The sequence below is a fragment of the Ylistrum balloti genome, unplaced genomic scaffold (assembly GCF_031769215.1).
Source record: "Ylistrum balloti isolate Yb309-2 unplaced genomic scaffold, AGI_CSIRO_Ybal_v1 Utg371556, whole genome shotgun sequence".
Classification (NCBI taxonomy): Eukaryota; Metazoa; Mollusca; class Bivalvia; order Pectinida; family Pectinidae; genus Ylistrum; species Ylistrum balloti.
The window spans coordinates 354,525-377,725 of NW_026782800.1; the positions used below are offsets into that span (position 1 = coordinate 354,525).

The 23,201-nt window shown below is 37.2% G+C and overlaps 1 protein-coding gene across 1 annotated transcript in view; it reads left to right on the plus strand.

The window, feature by feature from the left end:
- Positions 1–23,201, plus strand: part of LOC132563010 (centrosomal protein of 78 kDa-like) — a 95,296-nt gene that overhangs the window by 64,918 nt on the left and 7,177 nt on the right. Inside the window, exons 6-8 of the mRNA XM_060227775.1 lie at positions 18,794–18,968; positions 19,310–19,423; positions 23,111–23,175. Of these exons, the coding sequence (XP_060083758.1) occupies positions 18,794–18,968; positions 19,310–19,423; positions 23,111–23,175 (354 nt within the window). The remainder of the gene's footprint in view (positions 1–18,793; positions 18,969–19,309; positions 19,424–23,110; positions 23,176–23,201) is intronic.

Consider the following 23,201-nt stretch of genomic DNA (forward strand, 5'->3'; position numbering starts at 1 on the left):
TTAAAATAGTGTTGGAGTAGAGATGGTTCTGTGTTTTACTTTTACAAGTACCTGCCCATCACATGTATATGACTGAAACAGATCGTCTAGATCCATGATTTGCAATCGTATACAGGATGATTTGAAGATTGAAATAAAAATAACATTCTTGTGGATTTAATTAATTATACTTTTAAATATGAAACACAATGAAATAATGGAAGTATACAATAGCCTTTTGCATCCTGGGATAGATGGGTCATTGGGTTATAGGTCAAATTCTGGAACAACCACCATGCTTGGTTACAAAGTTAATGGCTTCATGTAATTTACAAGAAGAAATAATATGGGACTATAAGAATTTGGTCAGCATGCAAGGGCCTTCGTTAATATTTAACAGTATAGACACCGATGGAGAGATTGTTTAGTAAACGGTACTTAATGTCAGCCCCTATGTTTGTGTGTAGACAATCTGTGAAGGCACCCAGCCAAACAAGTTTGATATTTGCTATTTTACGTTTTTTTAACTACATCAATAAAATAAAGGAGTATCTGTGTATAATTTATTTGCAGACTTTATTAACTGTTTCACTGACGAGCTGGATAATTTGCCCTCTGTTGTGTGTTATATCAACAAACTTTGGACAAAGTAATAGTTACCACTTCTGTGCATAGAAAATCTGTAAAGGCATCCAAGTCAAACAAGCTCGGTATTTGCTATTTTATGTTTTTTGATCTAAATCAATAAAATAAAGGATTATCATTATATGATTCATTTGTAAACTTTCTTTAATGTTTCACTGACGAGCTTGGTAAATTTCCCTTTGTTGTCTGTTCTATCAACAAACTTCGGTTAAAGTAATTGTTATTACTTTGTAAGAAAGGGTGTGGCTTTTAAGTGGATAAAATCGAAAATATCAGTAAAAATCAACTCATCAGCTTATATACAGGTGCGGCTTATATGTCGATCAAATTGAAAATATGAGTAAAAATCGACTCTTCAGCATATATACAGGTGTGACTTATATGTGGATCAAATCGAAAATGTCAGTAAAAATCGACTCATCAGCTCAAGTGCAGCTTATATGTCAATCAAATCAAAAATATCAATAAATATCGTCTCTTCAGCTTATATATAGGTGCGGCTTATATGTCGCTCAAATCGAAAATATCAGTAAAAATTGGCTCTTAAGCTTATATACAACTGTGGCTTATATGTCGCTCAAATCGAAAATATCAGTAAAAATCGGCTCTTCAGCTTATATACAAGTGTGGCTTATATGTCGATCAAATCGAAAATATCAGTAAAAATCGGCTCTTCAGCTTATATACAAGTGTGGCTTATAACCTGTAAAATATGTTAATCACTTCTCTCTTCACTCTATAAGCAGCAATTTTTGGGGATTTGTTTAACAATAAGCTGAACGAATTATTTCTTCTGGTTTTTGAGGTCAGTGATGTTATTTATAGAACACATCAACTGGAAACGTATTTGCATGTGTTATAGATAGATTCCTATTACGTACGACTAAATGAGATATTATAAAGAGTAAAACTGTGGACCTATTTCGTCACTTCCTTGGCTCCAGAAATTTAATTCCTATAATTCTGATATACTTAGTGCGTTATGTCAGCATTAACGAGCCGCTGTCAGCTGTTATAATTTGGCTGAGAGGCTTGTTTACTGAAATATGTTCAAATCTTTAAAAAAAATTTAAAGAAAAGTAATAGTTTTTAAATCTTGTTAGTTTTGATTTGGCTTATAGTCCTAGTAAACTTCTACCTCGTTACCTTACCAAACATTTTAAGACCTAGAAAGGTCATGTCCTAAAGGCTTTCTAATGCTCATTAATCAAAGCCTCAAAGCAGGTTGCTTGTATTAACAACTTGGTTCAACATTCTATGATGTTTTGCAAAGCTATCCATCCTGCAGATATCACGAAGCAAGTTTCCCGTGTGATATTTTTAAGTCATCAATAAGTATACTAGCCTGTATGTAGTAGCTGTGTTGTTATATTTGGAATACTACCAGCTTCCTCATTCATCATCTGTCTCTTCTCTTTATTACTGAGAAATTCTTGAAGTTTGCCCCTATATGTAGAACCAGTAAGACTATATATATATCATTAAGACCTGGAACATCAATAGATCACCATTACATAAGGCTGAATTCTGTAAGGATTGTGAAATCCTTGAGATTGCACATACCTGTCTTTATAAGATATCAGGACAAATTATATCAATAGATTTCAGCCATATTTTCATTGGTCTGGTGAAGGTAATCTGGTGACTAATTATCACATAAAACTGCCAAGGTGTCACTAAGATGTGTATTGATATTGGTCTTGTCATGTCTATCTTAATTAAATCCCAGATATGTTATTGACAAAATCCCAGGAAGATGGTTAAAAACTTGTCCATTAGTATGAAGGGATATCAGTCCAGATGGGATTATTTTCTGTGTATACTGTTTTAATATTTGTTTGAGGAAGAATTTAAGAAGAAACAAGTTATTTTGCCCCATGCTTGTGAGCAGATTGAAACTAATGCCCATTCTATGTATACTAGCTGTCTGGACATGTCCACCACTGTAGTATTGTTATGCATACAGAATCACACTAAAGAATCCTATGATTTATTGTAGACACTATGTATGTGTTAATTAGTATACATGATGTACATTAATGTTGTGTGAAATCATTGGAAATTTGTTGTGTTTGAGGATGAAGGTCTGATCTGATTTTAAGTGGAAGACTGAGTGACTCTGATCTTGTGGGGGAAAGTTAATTTCCTGTGTTTTGTTAATGTCAACAAAAGACTAAGCCAAAGTCTGGTTACTAGCAGGAAATATTATACAAAGCAGAGAGTGCTTGAAGAACATTGGATCAGCAGTCTCATTCAGGACACATTCATAATTTGAATTCAATAACAGTGTATAATGTAAAGTCTTGGCCCCATTAAACCAGAAGTGTTATGTGAAGTATAGAAGGGAGGTTACTCTTAACTCAAAACAAAAGCAAAAAAAAAAAAGAAGTTTACACGGGAGATAATTCTTTACCCAAACCAAAAGCTTATTAAGCTTTTTGTTTTAGTAAAGAGTTATCTCCCCTCAATATTTCTTAAGTTAATAAGTATTGAGGGGCCATAACTCTTTACTCCAACAAAAAGAGAAATATGAAGTGTGAGGTATAGAGAGGAGGTAACTCTATACTCAAACCAAAAGTTTATTGAGAAGTTGTGAGGGGAGATAACTCTGTGCCCTAATCAAAAGTGTAAATTGAAGTAAAGAGGGGAGACAACTCTTAACCCAAACAAAAAGTATAGAGGGGAGATAACTTTGTAGCCATACTAAGAAATCTTTAATGAACTGTAAAGGGAAGATAGCATTAAACACAAATCAAGGATGTGATGTGAAATGTGACAGTAAGAAGGAATACCTCTTAATGGCTGCAGTTTTACCTGTAAACGATATCTAGCGTCTGTCTAAGGCTTTTCTGTTGATAGAGTGGTGTATGACGTGCTGTGTTAGATTCCGTATTGAATGACTCGGCAAAAGTTGACTTACAATAAATGTTGTTTTATAGAGTGTATCATGGTGTTGATTCATCATGGAGAAAACCAGAATCTGTAGAGTTGAGGTGTTTGCTCAGAACGGAAATCCTAAGATGTAATCATCTTGGCTAGAGTTTACCTAACTCAGAGAAACAGTAACAAATCAATGATTTGACAGATGAAACAGATATCTGTGGTACTGATGAAATGGAGCAAGGAACTTGGTCACTTTTTCTAGCGTGTATTATATTTCTGTTCTCATTGACACAAGTGTTGGGGATGTATGTAGTAGTGGCTGGTAATGACAACGAAACCCAAGGGATCAAGGTTCATTTGGATACAAATGGCCAAGCAATCATTGGCTTTCATCAGCGTCTGTTATATCACTGTCTGATGTAGCATGGACAAGCGAGGAAAATTTTGATGAGAGAATCTGTATGGTAGTTAGCATTGCTTTTTATAGTGTGTGCACATTTTACTTACCACAAGTAGGGATTTTGAATATTGCCTGAACTCAGCATTAGAATCTTAATATTTAACACATATTCTAATGATATATACTATGATGGAATATTAAAAAAAAAAAAAAAAATTCAAAAAGAATTTGAATTTCCAAACTTTATTGTTTTCTGAAACTCAATAATGGTATTGTGTATAGAATACTTGTTTTAGAAGGATCACATGACTAACTTGTAATCAGTGTATTAACACCCATCCGTATATATATTGTATTATGACCACTTGGGTATTTACATCTTATTGAGATGTGATTGTCTGAATGTTCCCATGGTTACCATTGTAAAGTCACATGTTTTCATGGGATCAGATGCATCGTGAATCACACATTTCGTTTTATATAAGATTTTTTGTTTTAAATTGTCCTCTTTAGTTACAGTTAATTGAAAATAAATTTTATAAAACCCTTGTTTCACAAATTCCTTGAAAATACTTCCTTTTTGTTTCAAACTGTTGTTGAAACAACAAAAAATGTGGAGATTGTAAGTGACGTTATTCAGATTTCATGTTTAGCATAGTTAAACCCTTTAATCTGAATACAGGGACCAAACATCGACAAAATGTATGATACAGTAAAAACATCTCAAGTCGAACTCTCCTGGACAATGTCAATGGGGACGGTGTATTTGTCAATGAATGGCTATTGTCTGGGAGTGAAATAATTCCATGGACAGTCCAGTTAATGGTTATTTTGAAGTTTTGATTAACTTGAAGTTTCAATGTCTTCCAATTTACTAAGGAGAATGACCTAAATTTGTCATCCACAGCATAGCAGGGAATGATGGTAGAATCATCTTGGCTTGTTCCCCTGGTGCTGCCATACCTGCCCACATAATATTTGCCAATCTATAATTAAGTTCTAAACACAAAGCAAACTTCATTCTAACAGAACTTGATTTTTCAAGGTTATCGTAAATATCTCAATAAAACAGCCTTATTTTGTAGCAGATGACAGTAAAGGGAGATAATCCTGTATAGTTATCCATTCAGGTCGTCATTTGTATCGATATGCTGAGGTTAGACAGTCATAATGTTATACAGGTAAATTGGCAGAGGCAGTAGTAATACAGAAGGACTGCTGGCTAATTTAAATAATCAAAACTACTGGGAATCTGCTTTTTTTGTCAAAACATTGGAACGTTTTCTGACGAAATCTGTCTAATAGATACACAGAGTAGTAAGTCCTGTGTAACACATGGCTAATTATGGCGTATCGGTGGTCCATCGTACACACAACACTTGGTCACTGATAAATAATTACCAGTTTAATTATCCAATTAAAAGTTGGCTTCTTAATTAGTGTCACCATCCTGTAGCAGTAACTTACCTGTACATTAAAAAGTAGTGCATTGACACACAACATAAACATTAAGTTTGGTTGCGTGCATCTTCAGGAACGATAAAAACGAAACCGTCGAACCAGTATGGGATTCCTACATACTACTTTAGAGACAGTAGTATGTAGAGACAGTAGAGACTGTAGTATGTAGAGACTGTAGAGACAGTAGTATGTAGAGACTGTAGAGACAGTAGAGACTGTAGAGACTGTAGAGACAGTAGTATATAGAGACAGTAGAGACTGTTAGAGACAGTAGTATGTAGAGACAGTAGAGACAGTAGTATATAGAGACAGTAGAGACTGTAGAGAAGGTAGTATGTAGAGACAGTAGAGACTGTAGAGAAGGTAGAGACTGTTAGAGACAGTAGTATGTAGAGACAGTAGTATGTAGAGACAGTAGAGACTGTAGAGACAGTAGTATGTAGAGACAGTAGAGACTGTAGAGACAGTAGTATGTAGAGACAGTAGAGACTGTAGAGACTGTAGAGACAGTAGTATGTAGAGACAGTAGAGACAGTAGAGACTGTAGAGACAGTAGTATGTAGAGACTGTAGAGACAGTAGTATGTAGAGACAGTAGAGACTGTAGAGACAGTAGTATGTAGAGACAGTAGAGACTGTAGAGACAGTAGTATGTAGAGACAGAAGTATTACAGGTTAATTTCGATAATGGAAACTACTGAAAAACTACTAGTTATGAATCAGTGTAGAAAGTAACAAAATGGCTTCTGCATGCCACTGGCCAACTAATGCAATTCTTCTGCAATTCTCTACTGATTACCAACTATGATTCACCTCAACTGCTACAGGAAATTCAGAAGGGTGTCTCTGAGGAATGTAGGGTATTCAAGGGTTACAGGCATTTAAGGGAAAGTGGTTCAAGGACCAAGCAACCAGTTCAGTGAATGGGGTGTTGGTGTAATGAGCCTTTGAGAAAGTAGGGTTTTACTGTATATATATTTTTATATATCTCCACTTTCCTAGTTATATCCCCCCAGGATGAATTGAAGCTTTTAAGTAAACCTGTAGCTGATGTGCAGACTAAACAGATTCTGTGAGGTGAACAGAATTTCAAATGTTGTATCTAAATTCTGATGGAGAATTTTTGTAAACACGGGGATGGCAAGTGATTTGGAAAAAAGAAAATGAAAACTCTCAGCAATTCTAGAGAAAAAACCTAGGAATGTTGGTAATTTTAGTGTCAGCGCCATACAATTTTAAATTGCTTTGTACTTAAATAGAATCCATTCAAAAACACCCACTGCATCTCCACCAATTTATTTGCTCTGTCCTGGTCCTCAGGATGTTTCATCATCTCTCCTGTGTTTACAATTTAATCAATGAATCGTTGTCTTCAGAATGTTTAAATCATGCACTTGACAGACAAGATTTTCTTAAGTGCTACATCTCTCTAAGAGTTTAGTCTTTGTCCACAAAATACTTGAAATTGCATGATGTCTCAAGTCAGTGAAGAGTTTGTGACCAAAGCTTTTAGTTATAAGGCATTTCTAAAGACAACAAAGCCTGTACCACTCCACAACAGCTGTCGGAGCAGTGGCTATAGATTTATGTTTCTCTACAGAACCATTCTAGAAAAACGGGAATAACTAGTCACTTTCAGCACTTTCAGATGTCAGTGTACGAAAAGAATTTTACCAATAATCAGCTTTGCCGGCAATGGTTTAAGAGTTTGTGGGATAATTTTTGTACTCGGTCCAAAACAACAGTATAGCATGAAATGAGGTCAGGTCTGTGAAATATCTTAAGAGAACAACTACAACTTAGCTTACGTAGAAATAAAGGGAGACACTTCGTAGCTTATAGATAAAGTGTATTTTATTTGTATATAGGGGCGATAACTTTTAATACAATGTGTATTTATATATATATGTGACTCTAGAGAAGATAATTCTTAACACAGATATAGTGTTGAATGTAGTATTTATCTCAAAGGGAGATAATTTATGATGCATATATATATATATATTGTGTTGACTGTAGTAAATACATCAAGGGGAGATAACTTTTAAATCAATATAGTGTTAAATGTATTATGTATGGCAAGGCAGATTACTCTTAACAGAGTGGTTTATCCTCTTAAGGAAGTCATTTTTAGTGTTATTAGATGTATCAAATATGTTATATCCTGAAGGCAAATAACAGGAAGGACAGTTCCTCAAGGGACATAACTCTAGTTCAGTTCAGAAGTATGATATATGAAGAATGATATCAAATGAAAACTAACCTTGTTAATGTTTCATAGAGGGTACAGTATTAGTTATATTGGTGGCTCATCCAGACTGCTGATCTAATGACTTCCATAAAGAGTTTATTTTATTTAATGGCAGCTTAATTTCTCTGATAAGTTAGTAAGATAATTTGTTAAAATAAGACTTTCCAAAAAATCAACAAGACATGGAAGTACATTATGTGACCCTTGTTGTCTTCACACAAACAGGCTGATCAACACAATCACTCCACTCCCTACTGATCAATATATCACTTCTCCAATTTACAATCGCAAACTGTACTTATCCAGAACAGGGGGAAAATTACTAATCAGTATCGCCCAAAACCAATCAGATACGACCAGGTAATTAATCGGTTGAGCGGTCAGGACAGTGATTGACAATCTATCGACAAAAACTATAGTTAGGGTGAAATCCTGGATCAACACTATGCTTTCCTACATTTATGGCTTAATTATGTGATTCGGTTACAGTGTCATGACTACAGTTGTTAGAAAGTATTGTTATTTTCTAGTTGTCTTCGTAGCTGTTATGTCCTTAAGGATGATGTGTTTCCTTTTGACCGATGATTCCACATTTGACCATCCTAAATAAAAGTCTTTCTGGATGTTTTGATAGCAGTTTCTCTTCAGTTTGTCTTGATATTTTTTGTGATTTGTGCATCTAAATCAGATATAAGAAAAAATGGAGACATTCAGTATTAACACAGGTATTTTGGTTATTTTTTTAAAGTTATCTCCCTTATTGGTAATAACAGGGATAGATAAACGCTTCTCAATGTCAATGTAATTTCCTGATCATAAATCATTTATGTTTTAGCAAGAATTGACCACTTCAAGCCATGCCTCTAAAAGTTGAGCCTTTTGCTTCCAAATTTCATTTAAAGTGCTAGATCTGATGTCAAAATACCTGGCTATCTGTTTTTTACCTCTTGTCCCTTCCTAAGATGTTCTAATGATCTTAAATCTCACCTATTGGCTTTTCTGTCAGGGTCAAGTAACTCTGAGCATTCACGCCTGACTGGCCAGGTGTTAACGTTATATCCTGGTAAATTAACTACAGGAACTAAAATGAGTTTCCATAGTATAGGATTTTCATAATAACCTGATTCATTATATGACAGGAATAATTATTTCAATCGACCAATTAATGAAAGTGTCACACAATATATACACATACATGATCCACAGAGTTCATTACAACGCAGGAAAACTTGATTATGAAAAATTTTAAGCGACATTTGTTTTTATTTCGCTATTTGAGTAGTTCTTTGTATAGGTAGAACCAATGAAAGTAAAATCTATAACAAAATTTGTTGTCAGTCAAGCTGTGTCTAACATCATAACATTACAGGTTTCAAACAAGTCCAACATGAATGATTACACAAACAAATGACATTTTGTTCCAAAGGGGTACATATTACAACATCCAAGATTTGTTCATTAGCTGACTCCGACTCAGTTCCGTAATTATCCTCCCTGTCATTTCTTCACTTCCAGATCGATTCAGTGAGTTTCCTAAGGCACATTTCATCATCTTTACCGTCACAAAATCTTGCTAAGGAGAGATTACCATCATCCTCATGATTATCAATATATTTTTTTGTGAAGGTGTTTTCCCTTCATCAATGGCTGAAATGATCATGTACTTCGTCTCCAGTGTCAAAGAGTTACGTTTATGCGACGTGAAGCCACTGCTGTACTTTTTAGAATTTACTGGCGCAAACAAATATATCGCAGAGAAATAACAACTCAACACTGGGCAGTATTCACTCATTTGATTTTACCTGTAGAACTAGTGTACCAATATATTTAATGCTTCAATATTACACATTGGGAGCCCCATTATATGGCTACACATAAATCAATGATGCATGAAGAACATAAGCAGAGAAAATGTACAGGTACCTTTTTATGGTTCATTAGAGATTCTTTATGTTAGTGTTGAAAATCAAAGAAATAAAGTAGAAGTGGGGTCAAACTGAGTTCATTATGAACAAAAATTTGTAAAACAAATTTGTACAAGTGGTTATACTGCTGATAATACATCTAATACAATAGTGGTACAGGCGGGAAATTGACTCAAGTCAGTTATGTACAAAAATTTGTACATACAGAAATCTGAACAATATATTACCCAGCCAGAGCTGATTTATGAGAGGCTATCATTGCTAAAGATAACTAACCCTAACCCTAATCCAGAAATCAGACAGTTACTGCAGTATTAAAGATTTGACATAAGAGGATTTGTGGGTAGTAATTATACAGAACTGGTTTCTGTTATTATATGTGGGTCAGACTGTATCTTCGTAGATATTATATGATATGGATGGTGATGATTCCAGACTGTAGAGGAATCTAGCATTATAGTCCATGGAATACAAATGGTGCTAGCTCTCAAACTGTAGAGAAATATTTATAATCTCACATCAAAGTCTATGTAATACAGATGGTGCTAATTCTCAAACTGTTGAGGAATATTTATAACCAAACATTATGGTCTATGTAATACAGATGGTGTTATTTCTCAAACTGTAGAGAAATATTTATAACCACACATTATGGTCTATGTAATACAGATGGTGCTAATTCTCAAACTGTTGAAGAATATTAAAAATCACACATTATAGTCTATGGAGTACAGATGGTGCTAATTCTCAAACTGTTGAGGAATATTGAGAATCTCACATCAAAATCTATGGAGTACAGATGGTGTTATTTCTCAAACTGTAGAGAAATATTTATAATCTCACTTCAAAGTCTATGTAATACAGATGGTGCTAATTCTCAAACTGTTGAGGAATATTAAAAACCACACATCAAAGTCTATGTAATACACATGGTGCTAATTCTCAAACTGTTGAGGAATATTAAAAACCACACATTATAGTCTATGTAATACAGATGGTGCTAATTCTGAAACTGTAGAGGAATATTGAGAATCTCACATCAAAGCCTATGTAATACAGATGGTGCTAATTCTCAAACTGTAGATGAATATTGATAAACTCACATGATAGACTATGCAGGGTGTTTAGTTCTGAAATTGTAAGGGATGACACTGTATTGACACCTTGTGCTGTATGTGTTAATCAAATTTGGTTGATAGACATTGTGCCTCATTGTTAGTAACAGATACAGAATTCAGCTAATGATCATTAGTTTTCTCACTCTTCTTCAATGTAGCGGTACTGACACAGCAGGCCCAATGCTTTGTCAGATCATTTATTTTCTGTAGAAAAAGGTGTTCCTAATTGTTACAGTTTTCTTCGACAGGCAATATTGCTCTATTTTCTGGGTTTGGAAATATTTCTGGGTAAAAAAAAAAAAAAACGTGAAAATTTAAAAACAATTATTAGTGTGAATGGTGACAAGTTACATAACAAGACTATATTTACAGGGTGTAAACCAACCCAGCAGATGGAGATCATGATGCTATAAATGTCACTTCTTGTAAAGTCTATTTTTTAGGTGCAGAATTGTAACACGACATGCTATGTTTTCCTCACAAAAGTTCTGAAATGTTTAGACTGCCTTGTATTATATAACATTAGCGTAACTAAATTAGATTTTTCCCTGAAGATTCACAGTGTAATGTTTTACTTGATTGTTAAGCCGATCGCCTGCTGAGAATTTGGCAGGAAGTTTGTTTGCCTACGGAGATGTTGTTGGAATAAAGGATGCAGTACGTTCTAAAGGAAATAAGACAGTTTAGACATATTTACAGGTTACTGCACAGTAACTGTTGTAGATTTCTAATGAAGAATAGTGAAAACTTAAAACTATTTAACAACTATTACAGGCACCACAAGACAAAAAACTTGTCAACTATTGAATGGCTATTGTAGGAGACACAAGGCTGACAAAATTTAACACAATTTTTGGAAACAACCACAAACTTGGGGGGGGGGGGATAGGGGAAATGGGAATCTGGGGGAGAGGAGGGAGATAAACCTCTTGATAACAGATAACTCATTATTTCAAATAATACCCAAAAGGCCACCTGAATAGTGAACAACCTCTCAATGAGGCCACCTGAATAGTGAACAACCTCTCAATGAGGCCACCTGAATAGTGAACAACCTCTCAATTAGGCCACCTGAATAGTGAACAACCTCTCAATGAAGTCCATCTGAATAGTGAACTACCTCGCAATGTAGGCCACCTGAATAGTGAACAACCTCTCAATTAGGCCACCTGAATAGTGAACAACCTCTCAATGAAGTCCATCTGAATAGTGAACTACCTCTCAATGAGGCCACCTGAATAGTGAACTACCTCTCAATGAGGCCACCTGAATAATGAACTACCTCTCAATGAGGCCAACTGAATAGTGAACTACCTCTCAATGAGGCCACCTGAATAGTGAACTACCTCTCAATGAGGCCACCTGAATAATGAACTACCTCTCAATGAGGCCAACTGAATAGTGAACTACCTCTCAATGAGGCAACCTGAATTGTGAACTACCTCTCAATGAAGGCCACCTGAATAGTGAACTACCTCTCAATGAAGGCCACCTGAATAGTGAACTACCTCTCAATGAAGGCCACCTGAATATTGAACTACCTCTCAATGAAGTCCATCTGAATAGTGAACTACCTCTCAATGTAGGCCACCTGAATAGTGAACCACCTCTCAATGAAGGCCACCTGAATATTGAACTACCTCTCAATGAAGTCCATCTGAATAGTGAACTACCTCTCAATGTAGGCCACCTGAATAGAGAACCACCTCTCAATGAAGGCCACCTGAATATTGAACTACCTCTCAATGAAGTCCATCTGAATAGTGAACTACCTCTCAATGTAGGCCACCTGAATAGTGAACTACCTCTCAATGAAAACCAACAAAACAAAGTTTTAGTTAAGAACCACCACTGAATAGTAACCAATTATTAACAAAGGCCTGATGATAGATATCAGGTCCTAGATTTTAATCAGAATCACATAACAAGCACCATTTAGTGAGCTCCAGCCAACAGTGTCTTTGTTTGTATTTCCCAGTGCATACTGCCTGGGACCAGAGGAAATTAATTTCACAGACGATATAAAAATCCCTCTAACACAAATATTGACCGACACTTCATCATTGTGAGTACAAAATGCTTTATCCTTGTGTGAGGAAGTCTTGATACCATTTTGCAGATAATCGTCATGATGGCAGCCAAAGAGTAATGGGCTGGTGGGCAGAAGATGGCTACTTATTATCAGACTAAAATTGATGTCAATTTCTCTCGCCAACTTTCGATCCTGTGCCGGTAGTGCTGTAGATTGTGTATATTGGACAGAATCCACCGATGATTTCTTCCACGGCTTTGAATTTCTGGCGACTGTTGATTGAGACTATAAATACGTCACAAAGTTTGCCGCCAATAACTCAACAGATCACCGCTGATTTTTCTGTGCTGTTATTGACACAGACACAAACAGTATATAGATGTTATGACTTTTCTTTCTAATCATGAGGCCAGGCCTGAAACACCCAGTCAGGCCAAACAAAAAATTATTTGTTTTATTAAAGTCCTAACATAATCAGATATACAGAACCTCATTGGCATTTTCGTTTCATGTTTTGTGTAAATAGATTGAGATTCAGGAACACGGAATGTTGATTAATTTGAATGAACCCACAAAACACAAAATATATTTTAAAATAATCATTGAAATCGCCTAATCATGTCAAATAAGATGAGACATGAGATTTTATTTGCCTTTAAAGGAATTACACATGTATTTCATTTCTGTATGGATTTGTTTGATATTTATTTGTTTATTTATCAATTTATTTTTTGGGGGTGTGGGGGAGCAGTTAGTTGGTTTCTGATACTGATTATAAATCAGTTACATATACATAACAGGGGCCACAATAGCGTAGGTAATTATACTGTTGACCTACGTAACCTCAGGTGAAGGTCCAAGGTGCATGCCCCACCCCTTTCCCCACGCCACCCACCTTAACACTCCCTACCCATAGTGGTTTGTGTTTCTCAAGAAGCTGATAAATGGACTAGTCTATGCTGATATGTTTGTGTCCTTGGGTAAGACACTTAACCCTAATTGCTCCTGACATCGTGTGGCAGGCTTCCTGTATGTTGTTCAGTGAGGTAGTCACCAGCTTAAGGAGACAATATGCTTCAAAATGACCTGACTGCTATTCAGGGGTCATTCAGTCCAGCAAGTAGTTCGTGACAAGAATATGAATTGGTTAGGTTTTGTTACTGATTTAGCAAGTTCTTCACAATGTCAGCTTATTTTGTTTCCTAATACAAGCACAAACACCTCTCAATCATCTCAGTGGATTAAATATCACAGATATTTGCATTTACAGAATACGAGAATCTTCCAACCTGATATATAATCCATGTAATTTTTCTCCCTTCCATACTCTGCAGATAAGCTGGGAAATACTTGTTATAGATTTTAAATAAATCAATTTTCCAAGTGAGCAACCTCTCTCTGAAAACTGCCAGTTTTCTGTCTGGAGTTGGTGCCAATGTTCTGTTCAGGCGTCAAAACCTCGAAAACAGCAAGGGTCATTTACGTAAATATGTAAATAAGATTTATGCTTCTGTTTGGATCTGAAAACAAACTCAAGTCGGAGTCTGGAGAAGACATGTTACACAATTCTAACAGTTCCTGGTTTTGTACAGAGGTAGCTATCTTATCAAAACACTAACTGAATTTTGTGTTCTCACAAGGAATAATCAAACATACCTACATTCTACTTAAAATTTCAAGTGTTGTAGGCACAACCTTGTCTTTGAAAATAAAAGTTCGACAGTTTTCATAATAATTTAAGTTTCCAGGGACAGATGATGATATAGGATGCTAGAGGACAGGTACTTTTAGGACTGGTGACATAGGACAGGTACTTTTAGGACTGGTGACATTATAGGACAGGTACTTTTAGGACTGGTGATGTTATAGGATATGTAATTTTAGGACTGGTGACATTATAGAACAGGTACTTTTAGGACTGGTGACATTATAGGACAGGTACTTTTAGGACTGGTGATGGTATAGGACAGGTACTTTTAGGACTGGCGATATTTTAGGACAGGTACTTTTAGGACTGGTGACATTATAGGACATGTAATTTTAGGACTGGTGACATTATAGAACAGGTACTTTTAGGACTGGTGACATTATGGGACAGATACATTTAGGACTGGTGACATTATAGGACAGGTACTTTTAGGACTGGTGACATTATAGGACAGGTACTTTTAGGACTGGTGATGTTATAGGACAGGTACTTTTAGGACTTGTGACATTATAGGATAGAAGATGTTATGGATGAGGTGTGTAACTCATTGTTAGGACTGATGTCTAAAGACAGCCTGCCAATCCCTGACATTAGTTACAGCCTGAGAGCAGGTGCCCAGTTATAATAGAAACTGTCTTAGGGAAGTCCTATCTCATGACAGATTCGCTCTTAAAATACAGACAGCTGGATTTGTCTTCTGCCACGGCATGTCTTAGACTAGGTGATCTGTCACAACAATGTCTCTGAGATTATGAGATATCTCAGGACAATGACTCTGTATCTGATGAGGAGATTCCAAAATGTAACAATCAAAATAGCACATGTGGGTGTTTAACAGAAGTAACAAAAGCAGTGGTGTAGAATTCACGAAACTGTAAACTTCAGTTCACTTGACGAATTGCCAACTTAAATGATGGAATATAAACCAGATTCTCGGTTACCATGGTAATGTCAGGGTTACTTACTCATCCCCTCATATTTATGTAACTAATTTGTTGTTAAATATCATTTTTAAACATACATAGACAAATTTAAATTCCCAAAACTCACTTGGTCTGACATGTGGTAGCATTACATTATTTAGGTGCTGTATATGACAATACAAATGTATGTTTGTGTTTTGTGTTTAGGCAATAGTAGCTGTCCTCTGGGACAAAGTAGAAAGCCATGTGGTTTTTTCACCATTATCCTTGCGTAGTTTACTGTCATCGACAGGAAGTTTCGCAGTGTTGGTAAACACTAAGGATGCGATCGTTCTTGTTTGTAAACATGTTTTTATTGCCAACAAGGGGAATAACTATTGGAGTATAAATAGACTATATTTGATGTCAGAATTTTGTTTTATAGGTATTCAATGTGCCAATTCAAGAGAAGTTTTCTGAATTTGCTGGATTTAAATGAAAGCTTTTCACCCTTGGTGTTGAAAAGAGAGTCTTCTTTTCCTTAAGAAGAGTAGAATGAGATTCCTACCCAGTGACTTTAAATGTATACAGTCCTACCCTGTGACTATAACAGTCCTACCCAGTGACTATAAATATATACAGTCCTACCCAGTGACTATAAATGTATACCAGTCCTACCCAGTGACTATAAACCCAGTGACTATAAATGTATAGAGTCCTACCCTGTGACTATAAAAATATACAGTCCTACCCAGTGACTATAAATGTATACAGTCCTACCCAGTGACTATAAATGTATACAGTCCTACCCAGTGACTATAAATGTATACAGTCCTACCCTGTGACTATAAAAATATACAGTCCTACCCAGTGACTATAAATGTAAACCAGTCCTACACAGTGACTATAAATGTATACAGTCCTACACAGTGACTATAAATGTATACCAGTCCTACCCAGTGACTATAAATGTATACAGTCCTACCCAGTGACTATAAATGTAAACTAGTCCTACACAGTGACTATAAATGTATACAGTCCTACACCGTGACTATAAATGTATACCAGTCCTACCCAGTGACTATAAATGTATACAGTCCTACCCAGTGACTATAAATGTAAACCAGTCCTACACAGTGACTATAAATGTATACAGTCCTACCCTGTGACTATAAAAATATACAGTCCTACCCAGTGACTATAAATGTATACAGTCCTACCCAGTGACTATAAATGTATACTAGTCCTACACAGTGACTATAAATGTATACAGTCCTACACAGTGACTATAAATGTATACAGTCCTACCCTGTGACTATAAAAATATACAGTCCTATCCAGTGACTATAAATGTATACAGTCCTACCCAGTGACTACAGTCCTACCCAGAAACTATAAATGTATACAGTCCTACCCTGTGACTATAACAGTCCTACACAGTGACTATAAATGTATACAGTCCTACACAGTGACTATAAATGTATAGAGTCCTACACAGTGACTATAAATGTATACAGTCCTACACAGTGACTATAAATGTATACAGTCCTACACAGTGACTATAAATGTATACAGTCCTACCCAGTGACTATAAATGTATACAGTCCTACCCAGTGACTATAAATGTATACCAGTCCTACACAGTGACTATAAATGTATACAGTCCTACACAGTGACTATAAATGTATACAGTCCTACACAGTGACTATAAATGTATACAGTCCTACCCAGTGACTATAAATGTATACAGTCCTACCCAGTGACTATAAATGTATACCAGTCCTACACAGTGACTATAAATGTATACAGTCCTACCCAGTGACTATAAATGTATACCAGTCCTACCCAGTGACTATAAATGTATACAGTCCTACCCAGTGACTATAAATGTATACCAGTCCTACACAGTGACTATAAATGTATACAGTCCTACCCAGTGACTATAAATGTATACAGTCCTACCTAGTGACTATAAATGTATACCAGTCCTACCCAGTGACTATAAATGTATACAGTCCTACCCAGTGACTATAAATGTATACAGTCCTACACAGTGACTATAAATGTATACAGTCCTACCCAGTGACTATAAATGTATACCAGTCCTACACAGTGACTATAAATGTATACAGTCCTACCCAGTGACTATAAATGTATACAGTCCTACCCTGTGACTATAACAGTCCTACCCAGTGACTATAAATGTATACAGTCCTACCCAGTGACTATAAATGTATACAGTCCTACCCTGTGACTATAACAGTCCTACCCAGTGACTGTAAATGTATACAGTCCTACCCAGTGACTATAAATGTATACAGTCCTACCCTGTGACTATAAATGTATACAGTCCTACCCAGTGACTATAAATGTATACAGTCCTACCCAGTGACTATAAATGTCCTGTCCTGTGATTGTAATGTTTCAAACTGACCTGCATTAAGAAGTTGCATGTAAACAGACAATATCCTATAATTTTGATCAAATGTTTATCTGATCAGTGATACAGATTCTAAAACCTATCCATATGCATCCAACAATTAGTTAAGTATATTTGACCAATTTGTCGGTAATCATTGATCAGCAAACTCTTGTCAATAAATCTCAGGAGAGACATTCATGTTTTATCAGCCATATGATTTTATTGTATAGAGGTATCGTTATACATATCAAACGATTAAAAGTTGTGTGATTCGGCCGTTGTTTTACAGTAAATTTAGAATTACAATTAACAAGGTCACCTTGTCATTAAAAACTCATCAATTTATAATGAAAAAATGGGAAAAAATCTGTTAGAATTGATAAATTTTATGATTATGTATAGAGAAATTGTGTCTCTGTTTTGTTATCTCCCGCCCAACAAAGCTGGCAGGGGATGTTCAAATAGGCCCAACCCCTCCGTCCTTCTTTCCGTCCTTCTGTCCATCCAGATGATGCTTTCCTCATGATGTCTTTTGAAGGACTGGTCATATTCAATTCTGTTAAATTTTCTTTCTTATTATTTGTATTGGGCTACATGATTTGTCAGTTTTATAAGATGATTTGCATTCTCTCTTTTCATTGGTGTAAGACTGCAAAAGTGTTACAACAATAATTAAGCCCACTACCTATTGTTTAACATCCTATCAATAGCTAAGGTCAATTAAAGACAGCCTCCCGTGTAGGTGAGATGAGTGTATATGTTGGTAGCAGGCTATGATATATTTTTGTAGGCCTCTTTATGTGTTATATTGCAGAACTGAAGCCGAATTTTCATAGTGCTGCCTCACTGAAATAATTTGCCTTGTAATTCTTCCTAAGAATAACTGGTATGGATAAGTTTATTGCTACACATTGAAATTTCTTCACATTAAGCTCTACAACCACAAAGATCAGCATCCTGGTTTAGGTGACTGAACTTCAGAATGATAGAAAAGTGTTAATCAAACAGAAGGCTAATGAAATTGATCAGAAGATAAAATTTTCAAAAATGTTTTGTTTGATGTTACAGCATCAGGCAATGAAGCGCCACAATGAGGCTTGGCGTGATAGTCTACGATACAGACGACCTGACCTTGACCGTATGCCTGGCATCCGTCGTATCACCATCAATAACAATCCTATGTTAGGAGATCAAGGCACTAGTCTATTGGCAGAGGCTCTCAAGGATGATCTCTGGCTCAAAGGTAAGTCGTTCTGTTTCCATGGTGACTAGGGCACCAATCTATTGACCAAGACGCTCAAGGATGAACTCTGGCTCAATAGTAAATCATTCTGTTTCCATGGTGACTAGGGCACCAGTCTTTCATAAGAAAAGGTTTGTGATATGAAGTTTTAAATCTATACAAGTTCCAGAGGGTTGTGATAGGTGTCTTAAGCACTCCAAAACCAAGTGTTAGAAATGTGTCTAATAAGGTTCGACATGAATTTGTAGTCAAATCAAGGGAAGGTAACTCTGTTGTATTAAACAACCATTGGAAGTATTATCTTAGATTTGCATTGAAACATTATTTGTTGATGTTAACAGCGCTGGACCTTCAAGGATGTGGTATCTCCTCAACTGGTGCAAAGGCATTACTGGATGTACTTAAATATAACACAACGGTGGTCGTACTGGACGTGAGACGCAACCCTCTCATTGGTAAATATAGATATATGTACAAATTTCATGTTTCCATTATTTAAGTGACATCAAAACAAATATATTTTTAAGACCCTTAAACTTACAACAACAATAGCAAACCAATTACAACACCAGTCCTGAATGTTGAAAGTGAAACCAGTGTTCTAACACTTCAGGAGTCCTCCTTAAGTAAAACCAAAAGTAATGATCTAACCCATTAAAACTCTATAGATCTTGATTAAAAAAAAAGATTAGAGTGTGACATTTCATTGGTCACCACCATCAGACAAATGACCAGTGTGGAGCGTACTAACACTTGACGTACGTAGTGTACGAGATCTACACTGTCACCTTCATCAGACAAATGACCAGTGTGGAGCGTACTAACACTGACGTACGTAGTGTACGAGATCTACATGGTCACCTCCATCAGACAAATGACCAGTGTGGAGCGTACTAACACTTGACGTACGTAGTGTACGAGATCTACACTGTCACCTTCATCAGACAAATGACCAGTGTGGAGCGTACTAACACTGACGTACATAGTGTACGAGATCTACACGGTCACCACCATCAGACAAATGACCAGTGTGGAGCGTACTAACACTGACGTACGTAGTGTACGAGATCTACATGGTCACCTCCATCAGACAAATGACCAGTGTGGAGCGTACTAACACTGACGTACGTAGTGTACGAGATCTACACGGTCACCTCCATCAGACAAATGACCAGTGTGGAGCGTACTAACACTGACGTACGTAGTGTACGAGATCTACACGGTCACCACCATCAGACAAATGACCAGTGTGGAGCGTACTTACACTGACGTACGTAGTGTACGAGATCTACATGGTCACCTCCATCAGACAAATGACCAGTGTGGAGCGTACTAACACTGACGTACGTAGTGTATGAGATCTACACGGTCACCTCCATCAGACAAATGACCAGCATGGAGCGTACTAACACTGACATACGTAGTGTACGAGATCTACATGGTCACCTCCATCAGACAAATGACCAGTGTGGAGTGTACTAACACTGACGTACTTAGTGTACGAGATGGTAAGGAATCAGCCGACCTTTTTTGGCTGTTCTATAATCCAATGTACACTCAGGTCGAAAATAGTGTGACAAGATGGTAGAAAGATCAGAGTAAAAAATACACAAGATGGTAACAATGTATTGTAGTCTATTTACCTACACTTTGTTTAACACTTGGTCATAGTTGTACTAGATTCTGTGATCCCTCTCGTCCCTCTTCAGTACTGGCCTGCTGTAATGTATTCAGATGGTCTCACTTACCATCGTCCTGAAAAGGTTGTTTATTCAGGCAGATGGTCAATCCAAGGTTCTAACATTTCCAAACTCCTTGGATTTCCTTTAACAGGGACACACCAGGCCTGGGACTTTCCAGATCTCTTACCTGTTCAGGAATCTCTAAACACCCCGTTCTCACCACCTTTCTCTTACAGGTATTTCAGTCCTCCCTCTTGTACCCCTTGACACCTCCTCCCTACCTAAGGACACTTCAGACATCTGCTTTATCTGAAACTATTCTGACCTTCATTCTGTCTGTGACTTTTCATGCTTTCCTTCTGTCCAGAACTCTCCAGACCTCTCCAAACCTCTCTTCTGTCAAGGACTCTCCAGACTTCTCTTCCATTTAGGACACTAAAAACCAGTGTCGTCCTCTGGGACTCCAGACCTCTCTTCTGTCAAGGACACCCCAGCCCTTCTTGCCCTCTCCAGATCTTCCTTCTGTCAAGGACACTATAGACTTCTCTTCCATTTGGGACACTAATGACCTCTCTCTTGCTCTGGGAATCCAGATCTTACTGATGTCAAGGACACTCCATACCTCTCTTCTGTCAAGGCCACACCAGACCTTCCTCTTGTCCTGGGAATCTCCAGACCTTCCTTCTGCCTGTTGAGACTCTGCAAACCTTCCATTTGCCCTCAAAGATTCTAAAGACCTTCCTTCTGCCCTCTTAGAATCGCCAGACCGCCCTTCATTCAAGGACACTCTAGACCTCCTTCTTGCCATGGGAGTCTGCAGACCTTCTTTCTGCTCTTTTAGAATCTGCAGACATCTTTTGTCTGAGACACTAATGACCTCCCTTTTGCCCTGGGACTCCAGACCTTTCCTCTGTCCAGGACACCCAAGACCTTCCTCTTGCCCTTGGACTCTTCAGATCTTCTCTACCAAGGACACTCCAGACCTCTCTTCAATCTGGGACATTCATGACCTCCCTCTTACCAAGGGACTCTCCAGACCTTGCCCTTCTGTCCAGGACTATCCAGATCTTCCCTCTACCCTTTAAGACTCTCCAGTCCTGCCCCAGACATTGTTATTCCTCTAAGACTCTCCAGACCTGCCCCGGGATTGTTATTCCTCAAAGACTCTCCAGACCTGCCCCAGACAAAGACTCTCCAGACCTGCCCCAGACATTGTTATTCCTCTGAGACTCTCCAGACCTGCCCCAGACATTGTTATTCCTCTAAGACTCTCCAGTCCTCCCCCTGGATTGTTATTCTTCTAAGATTCTCCAGACCTGCCCCGGGATTGTTTTTCCTCTAAGACTCTCCAGACCTGCCACGGGATTGTTATTCATCCAAGACTCTCCATACCTGCCCCAGGATTGTTATTCCTCTAAGACTCTCCAGTCCTGCCCCAGGACTGTTATTCCCCTGTGACTCTCTAGACCTGTCCCAGGATTGTTATTCCTCCAAGACTCTCTAGACCTGCCCTGGGATTGTTAATCCTCTCTGACCCTATCAGACCTGCCCCAGGGATTATTATTCCTCCAAGACTCTCTAGACCTGCCCCGGGAATGTTAATCCTCTCTGACCCTATCAGACCTGCACAGGAATTGTTAATCCTCTCTGACCCTATCAGACCTGCCCGGGATTGTTAATTCTCTCTGACCCTATCAGACCTGCCCGGGAATTGTTAATCCTCTCTGACCCTATCAGACCTGCCCCAGGGTCATTAATCCTCCACTGTAGATGAGACCAGACATCAACAGTCCTGCTGAGGAGAAGAGCAGTCTTTTCTGATCAATATATTAATTCCTCATTAATCATTGATACAGTTTTCTCCAACGTCTCACTCAGCTGATAAGGATGTTTCACCGATAAGTTTTTACTTCGTCATAAAATACAGCCATCTGCATTTCTTCAATTATTTGTTAGGTTCACATTGCCATGTCATTCACGCTGTAACAATAGAACACCTTGACCTATTTTCCCGATTCAAAACAATAACTTATAGATAGGTTTTTTCTGAGAAAACATGATATTTAATCATTATAAACCAATGCATTGTGTATATATTTAGTTGTCTTTAATAAACTCCAGCTTGATCACCTTAAACAGGGACTATGGAACACCATGATAGGAAATTGTGTTTTCCTGAACGGGGTTTTGATTAGACGATTTGAATAAGAGTTATGCCCCTTTGCTGTTTTGGATATCCACGGGCGTATTTTGTTCTGCTTTCCGGTACTCTTGTTATTTCTACTTCTTTCTTTACCTCTTCAAAATGGAATTTGTAATCTAGAATTCTCCTGATATACAGACATGTTAGACTTCCTGGGTATCTGTTCAGTCACTAGATCCTCATTGTTAAATGTACTCCAGTTGAATTTTGTCAGTAGAAGTAAGACTATATTTCATAAATCTGTTTTATTTTGCCAGATCGTGAAGTGGTACACTCCATCATGGAGCAGCTAATGATCAACTGTAATGGCCAAGACACTGAGGTAGGTCAAGGGTCACTTCAACACAG